Source organism: Amblyraja radiata, chromosome 9, assembly GCF_010909765.2.
Source record: "Amblyraja radiata isolate CabotCenter1 chromosome 9, sAmbRad1.1.pri, whole genome shotgun sequence".
Lineage (NCBI taxonomy): Eukaryota > Metazoa > Chordata > Chondrichthyes > Rajiformes > Rajidae > Amblyraja > Amblyraja radiata.
In genome coordinates this window covers 54,866,775-54,879,162 of record NC_045964.1, presented here as the reverse complement: position 1 = coordinate 54,879,162, position 12,388 = coordinate 54,866,775, and the positions used below count along the sequence as shown (strand labels likewise).

The 12,388-nt window shown below is 49.5% G+C and overlaps 2 protein-coding genes across 5 annotated transcripts in view; both read right to left on the bottom strand.

Moving 5' to 3' along the window:
- LOC116977143 (kelch domain-containing protein 2-like) overlaps positions 1 to 567 on the bottom strand; it is a 28,337-nt gene extending 27,770 nt beyond the window's left edge. The window contains exon 1 of the mRNA XM_033027498.1: positions 483 to 567. Coding sequence (XP_032883389.1) covers positions 483 to 535 — 53 coding nt within the window. The 5' untranslated portion in view covers positions 536 to 567. The remainder of the gene's footprint in view (positions 1 to 482) is intronic.
- A 3,474-nt stretch (positions 568 to 4,041) lies between these two features.
- LOC116977141 overlaps positions 4,042 to 12,388 on the bottom strand; it is a 28,514-nt gene continuing 20,167 nt past the window's right edge. For 3 of the 4 annotated variants that reach the window (XM_033027495.1, XM_033027492.1, XM_033027494.1), the window contains 3 exons: positions 12,066 to 12,220; positions 10,138 to 10,434; positions 4,738 to 4,874 (listed from right to left, as the gene is read on the bottom strand). In XM_033027495.1, coding sequence (XP_032883386.1) covers positions 10,149 to 10,434; positions 12,066 to 12,220 — 441 coding nt within the window. In that variant the 3' untranslated portion in view covers positions 4,738 to 4,874; positions 10,138 to 10,148. Of the gene's footprint in view, positions 4,875 to 10,137; positions 10,435 to 12,065; positions 12,221 to 12,388 lie in introns of all 4 variants that reach the window. The other variant, XM_033027496.1, reaches the window with a different exon arrangement.

Here is a 12,388-nt window from a genome sequence, read left to right as displayed (position 1 = left end):
CAGTGAGGGGGGAACACAGTGAGGGGGGGTACAGTGAGGGGGGGACACAGTGAGGGGGGACACAGTGAGGGGGGGACACAGTGAGGGGGGTACAGTGAGGGGGGGACACAGTGAGGGGGGTACAGTGAGGGGGGGACACAGTGAGGGGGGTACAGTGAGGGGGGACACAGTGAGGGGGGACACACAGTGAGGGGGACACACAGTGAGGGGGACACAGTGAGGGGGGACACAGTGAGGGGGGACAATGAGGGGGGGACACAGTGAAGGGGGGACAGTGAGGGGGGACACAGTGAGGGGGGGACACAGTGAGGGGGGGGACAGTGAGGGGGGGGGACAGTGAGGGGGGTACAGTGAGGGGGGGACACAGTGAAGGGGGGACAATGAGGGGGGGACACAGTGAGGGGGGGGACACAGTGAGGGGGGGGGACAGTGAGGGGGGGGGGCAATGAGGGGGGGGGGGGACAGTGAGGAGGAGCCGGTACCACATGAGGCGGCGAGGCGGCTCCGTAAGGGAGCGCAGCGCGAACAGCTCCATCCGCGCGACCAACCGCCCGCCCGTGGACAAAACTCCCGCGCTAATTGACCTCGCCCCTGCGCGTCACCATCAAGCCCCGCCCCCGAAGACCCCGCCTCTTGCGCGTCTAACCAAGCTGGTATCTTTGCCAAAGATCCTATAGCAAGCTTTGATCTTTGCTACCAGGCCCCGCCCCCGCCCCCGCCCCTGCGTGTCACCATCAAGCCCCGCCCCTAGGTGTCACCATCAGACCCCGCCCCGACGTGTCACCATCAAGCCCCGCCCCGCCCCAGACCACGCCCCTACGTGTCACCATCAAGCCCCGCCCCGCCCCCAGACCCCGCACCTACGTGTCACCATGAGGCCCGGCCCCGACCCCTACGAATCACCACCAAGCCCCGCCCCCGCGTGTCACCATCAATCCCCGACCCCGCCCCTGCGCGTCACCATCAAGCCCCGCCCCGACCTTACGTGTCACCACCAAGCCCTGCCCCGACCCCAGACCCCGCCCTTTCGTGTCACCGTCAAGCCCCGCCCCGACCCCAGACCCCGCCCTTGCGTGTCACCGTCAAGCCCCGCCCCTACCCCGCCCCGCAGAGTAAGGGCCTGTCCCACTGTACGAGGTAATTCAAGAGTTCTCCCGAGTTTCCCCTGATTCGAACTCGGAGAATTACGTTAGCGTTACGAGCCTCTAAGAGACGTGCAGTGGGACAGGCCCTTGAGGCCATTCAGCCCACCATCTACTCCACCATTCAATCATGGTCGATCTATCTCTCCCTCCAGACCTCATTCTCCTGCCTTCTCCCCATAACTCCTGACACCCATACTAATCAAGAATCTATCTATCTCTGCCTTAAAAATATCCATTGACTTGGAAATATAGAAAATCGGTGCAGGAGTAGGCCATTCGGTCCTTTGAGCCAGCAACACCATTCAATATTATCATGGCTGATCATCGAAAATTAGTGCCCCGTTCCCTATATCCCTTCGTTCCTTTTGCCCTAAGAGCTAAATTTAACTCTCTCTTGAAAACATCTAGTGAATTGGCCTCCACTGCCTTCTGTGGCAGAGAATTATTCAGATTCATCACCCTCTGACTGAAGAAATTCCTCATCTTCCTAATGGAATGTCCTTTAATTCTGAGGCCGTGACCTCTATTCCGAGACTCTCCCACTAGTGAAAACATCCTCTCCACATCCAAGGTAGACACGGTATGCTGGAGTAACTCAGTGGGACAGACAGCATCTCTGGAGAGAAGGAACGGGTGACGTTTCGGGTCGAGACTCTTCTTCAGACTGACTCTCGACCTGAAACGTCACCCATTCCTTCTCTCCAGAAATACTGCTGAGTTACTCCAGCATTTTGTGTTTACCTTTGATTTAAACCGGCATCTGCCGTTCTTTCCTACACACTCCCCACATCCACTCTATCCAAGCCTTTCACTATTCTGTAAGTTTCAATGAGGTCCACCCTCATCCTTCTAAACTCCAGCGAGTACAGGTCCAGTGTCGTCAAACGCTCATCACAGGTTAACCCACTCATTCATGGGATCATTCTTGTAAACCTCCTCTGGACCCTCTCCAGAGCCAGCACATCCTTACTCAGATATGGTGCCCAAAATTGCTCACAATATTCCAAATGCTGCCTTGTAGAGCCTCAGCATTACATCCCTGTTTTTGTATTCTAGCCCTCTTGAAATAAATGCTAGCATTGTGTTTGCCTTCCTTGCTACCTATTCGACTTGCAAATTAACTTTTTGGGAATCCTGCACCAGCACCCCCAAGTCCCTTTGCACCTCCGATTTCTGGATTCTCTCCCCATTTAAAAAATTGTCTACGCCTTTATTCTTGTTTGAAATTTATCGTTCCAATTAACCTTATTACCCTTACATTTGATTAAAGCAGTCCAGTCTTCTCATACTTTCCTCTCAATAATAGTTCAATTGAATTTCCCCAAAATGTGCTTTAGGGACTTTGGCTCCATCTCTCCTTGGAACAGCCTGGTTAATCATTTACACCAGCAATGGTAAATTAGATGCGAATGAGCAGTAGGATTGCACAATGGTTGGAGATATTCAACATGCCAGCTGCGATCAGGGCAATTACTGTAATTGTAGATTATAGGAGAATGTTGGAGATTATATGATAAAGGATGACTGCCTCTTATTATCATTGGCCATTGTGAACAGAATGGATAAGATAGTGTCATACACAAATGCAGAGTAAACTTGCTCACAGAGACCAACCCTGGCTCTGAGCTCAGTGTTCATGCAAAGACAACAGAAGGCAGTGGAGGCCAAGTCAATAGACATTTCTAAAGCAGAGATAGATTCTTGATTAGTATGGGTGTCAGGGGTTATGGGGAGAAGGCAGGAGAATGGGGTGAGGAGGGTGAGATAGAGCAGCCATGATTGAATGGCAGAGTAGACTTGATGGGCCGAATGGCCTAATTCTGCTCCTATTCCTTATGACATTAAGGAACAGACCATAAATGTTGGCCTTGCCCTGAGGACACATACTGTAAGGTTTTATTTTTTTTAATCATTAACACACACTTGTATCAAGTAAATATGCTCTGAGCGGTATGTTTTGTCTTACACCCACAAAGAGGGCGGTATATATTTGGAACAAGCTCCCAGGAGAGGTGATGGAGACAGATTTTATTGCAATGCTTAAAAGGCATTTGGACAGGAAGGGAGTTGAGTGAAATGGGCTAAATGCAGACAACATTAATTTATGAGAATAGGCATCAGATTCGGCCTGAACTATAAGATTCCATCAACCATGGTGGGTCCTTTCTGCGGGCTGGCTGTCCTCCAGTTTATTGTCACTCTTTGGCCATGGAGGGATAACCTCCGGCACATACAAACCCCAGCAACAGCCCACTGCAAGTCAGCAAACAACTGCACAAGGCACAACGCACCTTCCAGCACACTGTGGAACTGCTCTCTGAATAAGAAAGGAACCCACTCTTGCCAGTACTCGGGAAATGATCACACATCCCCTCCTCTGAGTGTTAGTGCTCTCACTTCCCAGTTGTGGGGAACGGTTCCAAGAATCAACACAACACAGTGTTGGAGGCGCACCAGCCACTTGGCCAACATCTGTGGAGGGAAACGGACGGATGACGTTTCTGCTTCGGACTCTTCTTCAGATTCAATTTGTATCTAACCTGAATAGATCTGTATGTCGTGTTGTTACTTGTGGGCGGAGCACCAAGGTAAATTCCTTGTATGTGTACATACTTGGCCAATAAACTTATTCATTCATTCATTCATATCCAGACTCGGGAAGCAAAGTTCTGGAGGAACTCCGCGGGTCAGGCAGCATCTGCAGACAATGGACAGGCACATCAGTTTCCATCAGTCTGAAGAAGGGTCAGGAACCAAAACATTGTCCATTTCCCTCCACAGATGCTGCTCGACCTGCTGAGTTCCTCCAGCACTTGGTGTCTTTTTTCCTTATTTTCTACATTTGTTCCCACTGGACAATCAGTCTGTGCACACTTGGCCCTTTCCAAAACACATCTTTCAAGATTAGATTTCATCTTTATTTATCTTTTTACAGACAATACATAGAAATACAAAATATACGGTGTCTTTTGAAGGATGCAGATGACGTACATTCCCTGCCCCTCCCAGTTTAAGGTTTATTTTCCAAGGCTCCTGTGCTCAGAATCTGATGCAATTTTTTATAATTAAAATAAAATCTCACCACTGCTGGCATTCCCAGGGGAGGGGGTGGGTTGCAACAGGGGACTTGGAAATACTCGGAATGCAATTGTAACGCACGCTAACAGCAAACTGGAATCATGTATTACACCAGTTTAGGTGCTTGAGATATAAAGTGGCGGAAGACACAATGTAAAGCCTCAGTATGTATATATTATATATATATATGGAACAGCTGTGCTGCCGGGAGCACAACACACAGCATGGTGACAACACAGGAAAAACTAAATCAAACCAGGCGAGGTCAGTGCGGGAAGTGAGTGCATGCCAGTGGGTGCACGGCTTCCTGGGCTCAGCACAGTTGCTCCAGTCAGTCTGGCAAAGAAAAACAAATCACAGGGAGCAAACAAGCAGCAAACTCCGAGCGAGGGCATCCCTGGAGAGGAGGGAGGGAGCGAGGCAGCCTAGCTCTTCACGAGCTGTAGTTGACCTGGTAGTACAAGGTTTTGTGCCGCCAGATGGAGTACGAGTTGTCAAACTTGAGGAGGTAGACCCCTTGTCCCGGGTACTTGTGGCTGCCCGATTGTATCTCCATGTGACTGTCCTTTCTGTAGACGGGCAGGATTTCTTCCAGGTCGGAGCGGCTGAAGTCCTTCGTTCCCCTTTCAATGTCTCCGTGGACAGGGGGAGCTGAGAAGCAATGACAGAGGATATTAATAGCGGGCCGGGGGAGGGGGGGGGGGGGGGGGGGAGAGGCGAGAAGCAATCGGGCAGGAGGGAGATGGTTTAGCATGGCTGGGTACACAGGCAGCTACACAAGGGGATGAGCTATTCTTAGCTGGTCTGCCGCCAGGTTACCAGCTGATGCCACTCGTTCAAGCATCAGGTAAACTAACCAGCAGCGGCTGGGGAACTCTCGCTTGCACAATCAAAGACTTGTCCCACTCCGGACATTCCACCTTCTCCCCATCGCCATCCGGCAGAAGCTTGAACGCGCACATCACCACACCCAGGAAAATGCCTCCATGAAGATGGCGCCCAGGCCAGGTGACCAAGCAACCCAAACAGTAGCCTGGATATAGGGTGCAAGTTGAATCAGGAGTTTAAATTGGCATGTCGTAAAAGTAATGCTGTGGTTGTTATGGGAGATTTCAACATGCAGGTAGACTGGGAAAATCAGGTAGGTACTGGACCCCAAGAAAGGGAGTTTGTTGAGTGCCTCCGTGATGGATTCTTAGAGCAGCTTGTACTGGAGCCTACCAGGGAGAAGGCAATTCTGGATTTAGTGTTATGTAATGAACTGGATTTGATAAAGGAACTTGAGGTTCAGGAGCCATTAGGAGATAGTGACCATAATATGGTCAGGTTTAATTATTATTAAAGTTTTATTTCAGACACAGGTCCATATAACACATCATACAGTATAAGGAGATACAAAAATACATTAAAAATTGCATATTAGCCTAAAGGATATACAAGCTATTGCACCAATGCCGTCTTAGCCTAGAAGTGAATCTATAGCAGCTTTTCAGAGGGCTGACTAGGGCTTCAATTATGTGGTTCTCTGACTTGTCCAGGCGACACATAAAACTAAACATCAGCTGTCTTAAGAGTGCCTCACAGGTTGGCACTCTAGTGGACACAAACAATTGACTGGCACTATGCCACCTAGGGACACGAAGCAGCAACCTCATTGCATCATTGTATGCTACCTTGAGCCTCTGCATACTCTTTTTCTTATAGTTAGACCACAATTGAGCAGTATATAATGGTGTGATGTAGGTTCTGAACAGGGAACACTTCACAGAGTCAGAGCACATAGAAAACTTCCTTATAAGCATGTTAGCTTGAAGATAAATTTTACAGCGCTGTCGGCAGAGGTCTTTGTCATCCGTCCAGTCTTCGGATATGACATGACCTAGGTATTTAATTTCCTCACACACAGCAAGAGGACTGTCTGACAAATAAAAGGTCGGAAAAGTTGATTCCCTGTTCTCAGCGCTTCTAACTATCATTATGCGGCTTTTCTTAGCGTTATACTTTATGTCATAATCAAGGCCATACTGAGAGCACACCTTCAACATCTGCTGCAGCCCAGCACTATATGGACAGAGCAGGACCAGGTCGTCTGCATACATAAGATGATTGACAATAGTGTTGCCTACAATTGGAGAGGGAGAAGGATAAATCAGAGGTGTCGGTGTTGCAGTTGAATAACGGGGACTATGGAGCCATGAGGGAGGAGCTGGCCAAAGTTGACTGGAAAGATACTCTAGCAGGGATGACAGTGGAACAACAATGGCAGGTATTTCTAGGAATAATACAGAAGGTGCAGGATCAGTTCTTTCCAAAGAGGAAGAAAGATTCCAAGGGGAGTAAGGGGCCACCGTGGCTGACAAGGGACATCAGGGACAGTATAAAAATAAAAGAGAAGCAGTACAACATATGCAAAGATGACGGGAAGCAAGAGGATTGGATAACTTCTAAAGAGCAACAGAAGATAACTAGAAAGGCAATACGGGGAGAAAAGATGAGGTACGAAGGTAAGCTAGCCAAGAATATAAAGGATGATTGTAAAAGCTTCTTTAGGTATGTGAAGAGGAAAAAATTAGTTAAGACCAAAGTTGACCCCTTGAAGACTGAAAAAGGTGAGTTTATTATGGGGAACAAGGAAATGGCAGACGAGTTGAACAGGTGCTTTGGATCCGTCTTCACTGAGGACACAAACAATCTTCCTGATATAGTAGTGGCCAGAGGATCTGGGGTGACGGAGGAACTGAAGGAAATCCACATTAGGCAGGAAATGGTGTTGGATAGACTGATGGGACTGAAGTCTGATAAATCCTCAGGGCCTGATGGTCTGCATCCCAGGGTACTTAAGACGTGGCTCTAGAAATCATGGATGCATTGGTGATAATTTTCCAATGTTCTATAGATTCAGGATCAGTTCCTGTGGATTGGAGGGTAGCTAATGTTATCCCACTTTTTAAGAAAGGTGGGAGAGAGAAAACAGGGAATTATAGACCAGTTAGCCTGACATCGGTGGTGGGGAAGATGCTGGAGTCAATTATAAAAGATGAAATAGCCGCACATTTGGATAGCAGTAACAGGATCGGTCCGAGTCAGCATGGATTTACGAAGGGGTAATCATGCTTGACTAATCTTCTGGAATTTTTTGAGGATGTAACTAGGAAAATCGACAAGGGAGAGCCAGTGGATGTAGTCTACCTGGGCTTTCAGAAAGCATTTGATAAGGTCCCACATAGGAGATTAGTGGGCAAAATTAGGGCACATGGTATTGGGGGTAGAGTGCTGACAAGGATAGAAAATTGGTTGGCAGACAGGAAACAAATAGTAGGGATTAACGGTCCCTTTCAGAATGGCAGGCAGCGACTAGTGGGGTACCGCAAGGCTCGGTGCTGGGACCGCAGCTATTTACATTATACATCAATGATTTGGATGAAGGGATTCAAAGTAACATTAACAAATTTGCAGATGACACAAAGCTGGGTGGCAGTGTGAACTGTGAGGAGGATGCTATGAGGATGCAGGGTGACTTGGACAGGTTGGGTGAGTGGGCAGATGCAGTTTAATGTGGATAAATGTGAGGTTATCCACTTTGGTGACAAAAACAGGAAGGCAGATTATTATCTAAATGGTGTCAAGTTGGGAAAAGGGGAAGTACAACGGGATCTGGGGGTCCTTGTTCATCAGTCACTGAAAGTAAGCATGCAGGTACAGCAGGCAGTGAAGAAAGGAAATGGCTTGTTAGCCTTCATAACAACAGGAGTTGAGTATAGAAGCAAAGATGTCCTTCTGCAGTTGTACAGGGCCCTAGTGAGACCACATCTGGAGTATTGTGTGCAGTTTTGGTCTCCAAATATGAGGAAGGACATTCTTGCTATTGAGGGACTGCAGCGTAGGTTCACCAGGTTAATTCCCGGGATGGCGGGACTGTCATATGTTGATAGAATGGAGTGGCTGGGCTTGTATACTCTGGAATTTAGATGGATAAGAGGGGACCTTATTGTAACATATAAGATTAAGAATTTGGACACGCTAGAGGCAGGAAACATGTTCTCGATATTGGGGGAGCCCAGAACCAGGGGCCACAGTTTAAGAATAAGGGGTAAGCCAATTAGAACGGAGATGAGGAAAAACTTTTTCACACAGAGAGTTGTGAGTCTATGTGGAATTCTATGCTTTAGAAGGCAATGGAGGCCAGTTCACTGGATGCTTTCAAGAGAGAGCTAGATAGGGCTCATAAAGATAGCGGAGTCAGGAGATATGGGGAGAAGGCAGGAACGGGGTACTGATTGTGGATGATGATGCATGATCACATTGAATGGCGGTGCTGGCTCGAGGGGCCGAATGGCCTACTCCTGCACCTATTGTCTATTATCTATGTGCTGCTCCTAGAAGCGGATCTGCAATCACTCATTACAATTGCTGCACTCTTTTAAACCTCTACTCCAACAGCAGCATTTCTTACTCTAACTATGCTATACCCTTTACCCTGCATCTTCACGCTGTGGACAGCTTGGTTGTAATCATGTATAATCTTTCCGGCTGATTAGATAACACGCAACAAAAAAGCTTTTCACTGCACCACGGTACACTGACAATAAACCAAATGAAACAGCTTTTTACCTCTGTTATCAGGCTTCTGAACAGTCTTTCCATAAGCTAGGGTACTGTCCGATTCACCTCTACCCCAGTGCGGACATTGGACTTTGTCTGTGGAACTGATGCGCTACAAAGCTGAGAACTATATTCTGCACTCTGTATCTTCCCCTATGCTCTACCTAATGTACTGGAGTTGGACTTGATTGTATTGATGTGTGGTATTATTTGATGTGACTGGATAGCATGCAAAGTAAAGCTCTTCACGGTACCTTGGTGCACGTGACAATAACCAACCTAAAGCTAGACAAACTCTTTTGTAACTGGCACAAACACAATGGGCCAAATAACCTGCTTTTTAGCTTCGATTAGCCGTTGTGTTGAAGATGCCCATTGAAGTGCTGGAATCAAGGGATATGGGGAGAAGGCAGGAACGGGGTACTGATTTTGGATGATCAGCCATGATCACATTGAATGGTGGTGCTGGTTCAAAGGGCCGAATGGCCTACACCTGCACCTATTTTCTATGTTTCTAGCAGGCAGTCCTCAGGGAGCACCACGCTGTTTTAGTAGCAAAGCAATGAGGGGAATAGACTGGGTGGATGCACAGAGTCTGTTACCCAGGGTTGGGGAACCAAACAACCAGAGGACATAGGTTCAAAGTGAAAGGGGAAAGATTTAGTAGCAGCCTCAAGGGCCACCTTTACACAGAGGGTGGTGGGGGTATGGAACAAGCTGCCAGAGGAGCTAGTTTAGGCAGGTACTACAACACTTTAAAAACACTTGTCAGCTACATTAATCGGAAAGGTTTAGAGGGACATGGGCCGAATGCTTTTCACTTTAACCTCGGTACACGTGACATTGATAAACTAAAAAAACAAAATTAAAAATGGGGGCATGGGATTAGTGTAGATGGGCATGGACAAGATGGGCTAAAGAGCCCGTTTCCCTATAGGAAGGAACTGCAGATGCTGGTTTACACCAAAGACAGACACAAAAAGCTGAAGTAACTCAGTGGGACAGGCAGCATCTCTGGAGAGGAGGAATGGGTGACGTTTGGGGTCGAGACTCTTCTTCAGACCAAGATGCTGCCTGTCCCATTGAGTTACTCCAGCATTTTGTGCCTATCTTCGGGTCTGTTTTGGTGCTGTGTGACTTTATGACAGGTTCCCAGGTAGGAAATATGAGGTGCAGTTCCTCCAATATGCGTTTGACCTCACTGTGACAACGGAGAAGGCCCAGGACAGGTGGGAATGGGAAGGGGAGTTAGCGTTTTGGCAAGCGGTTCCGCTGGGCCTGGCTTCACCGCCGGCACGAGAGGCGGCGTTACCTTCGGCGTCTTCATCCTCCTCGTCCTCGCTGGACTCGCTGACCAGCACGGTGATCTCCGTGTCCGTCACCGGCGCCCACTCGAAGTAGATCCCAAAGCCAAGATCGTAGGTGTCGGTGGCAAAGTCCCAGGTGATGCAGGTGCCCAGAGGATGGGTGGGCACCCGGACTGTCACCACGTTGCCACGCCGCACCGTCATCACGCCCGCTTTCTCCCGCCGCACCTTCTCCTTGAACTCCGTCAACTCCGTCAGCTCCGTGGATATCCAGGTGGCAGCAGCGTCGATGACGGGTACAACTGCAGCACAGAGTGGTGGAAGGTTACAGCTGCCACATCTACCTCCCGCCCTCTTACTGCCCTCCTGATTGCCTTAAGTATGTCCCTCCACTCCCCAAACTCCCTCAGGGATAATACTGACCCCAGCTGCCTAGACATGACAATAGACAACAGACAATAGGTGCAGGAGTAGGCCATTCAGCCCTTCGAGGGCGGTGGAGGCAGGTTCTCTGGATGCTTTTAAGAGAGAGCTAGATAGGGCTCCTAAAAATAGCGGAGTCAGGGGATATGGGGAGAAGGCAGGAACGGGGTACTGATTGGGGATGATCAGCCGTGATCACATTGAATGGCGGTGCAGGCTCGAAGGGCCAAATGGCCTACTCCTGCACCTATTGTATATCCACAATGAGTACCCCGTTCCTGCCTTCTCCCCATATCCCTGACTCCGCTATCTTTAAGAGCCCTATCTAGCTCTCTCTTGAAAGTATCCAGAGAACCGGCCTCCACCGCCCTCTGAGGCAGAGAATTCCACAGACTCATAACTCTCTGTGTGAAAAAGTGTTTCCTCATCTCCGTTCTAAATGGCTTACTCCTTATTTTTCAACTGTGGCCCCCTGGTTCTGGACTCCCCCAAACCATTGTCCCAGACCACCTCCCTTTTCCTGACCAGAGCCTCAATCCAAGCTTCCTTACTCCCAAAGACAGACACAAAGTGCTGGAGTAACTCAGCGGGACAGGCAGCATGTCTGGAGAGAAGGAATGGGTGAGGTTTCAGGTCGAGACCCTTCTTCAGGCTGAGCCTTATTCCCTTGCCCTTTACTCTAACATGAACGTGCACGCCGTCAACTCTTGTCGTCACGGCTTCTCAAGGCATCCTACTTTCCAGACATTCCTTTACCCTACAAGGATGATCAGCCATGATCACATTGAATGGCGCTGCTGGCTCGAAGGGCCTACTCCTGCACCTATTGTCTATTGATGCTGCACATCCACCGCTGATTTTCCGGCAACTGATGGTCTGGCCTCCCTCTTTAATCCGGACAAAATCCACCCAATCCCCCCTCCGAAAATGTGGTGCCTAGGCCGGGTGAGGGGGCCGATCTCCACCTCGTCGGGACTTTAGCGCCGATCGGCGGCTTGAATTCCTGTTAGGAATTTGTCCAAACATCGCGATGCACCAAAGCAAACTGCCCCGTGTAAAGCAGACTGTCGGGCTGCATCACAGCTTGGTTTGGGAACAGCTCTGCCCAAGACCCCAAGATACTGCAGAGAGTTGTGGATGTAGCCCAGTCCGTCACGCAGACCACACTCCCTACCATCGACTCCATCTACACTTCCTGCTGCCTCGGGAAAGCAGCCAACATCATCAAGGACCACTCAGTTTCCGGTCAATATGATTATGCGCAGACAGGGAAGAGATGGTCTGGGCATCATGTTCGGCACAGACATGGAGGGCCGAAGGGCCTGTTCCTGTGCTATATATCCTGTCCCATGATCTTCCCTCTTCTCCATCTCTCAGAAAACACAAAGTATGAAAGCACACACTGGATGGGCTGAAGGGCCTGCGTCCGTGCTATATCTGTAAAACTACATTGAGATGAGGATGTGCATCTGTAATGATGGTTGCTGTAAGTGTAAGCGCACCCACCCACCTCGACCAGGGCCCTCCAGGGGGTCGGGCGGCAGCTTCTCGGTGGGCCGCTGTGGGCCAGACTGAATGATCACAGAGTCTCTGCTGACCTAGAGCGCACCCGGTACGCGCCCACCGCCGTCGCTGGCCCTCACACACCTTGCCATCCGCCGCCGGCTGGGGCACAGAGGCCGCGGGGTTAGGGTCGGAGAGAGAGAGGGGGTCGAGGGGGGAGAGGACGGTCGCGAGAGAGAGAGAGAGGAAGCGAAGAGAGAGGAGAGAGAGAGAAGAGAGAGAGAGAGAGAGAGAGAGAGCGCAGGGGTTGCAGAGAGAGAGGGGGCGCAG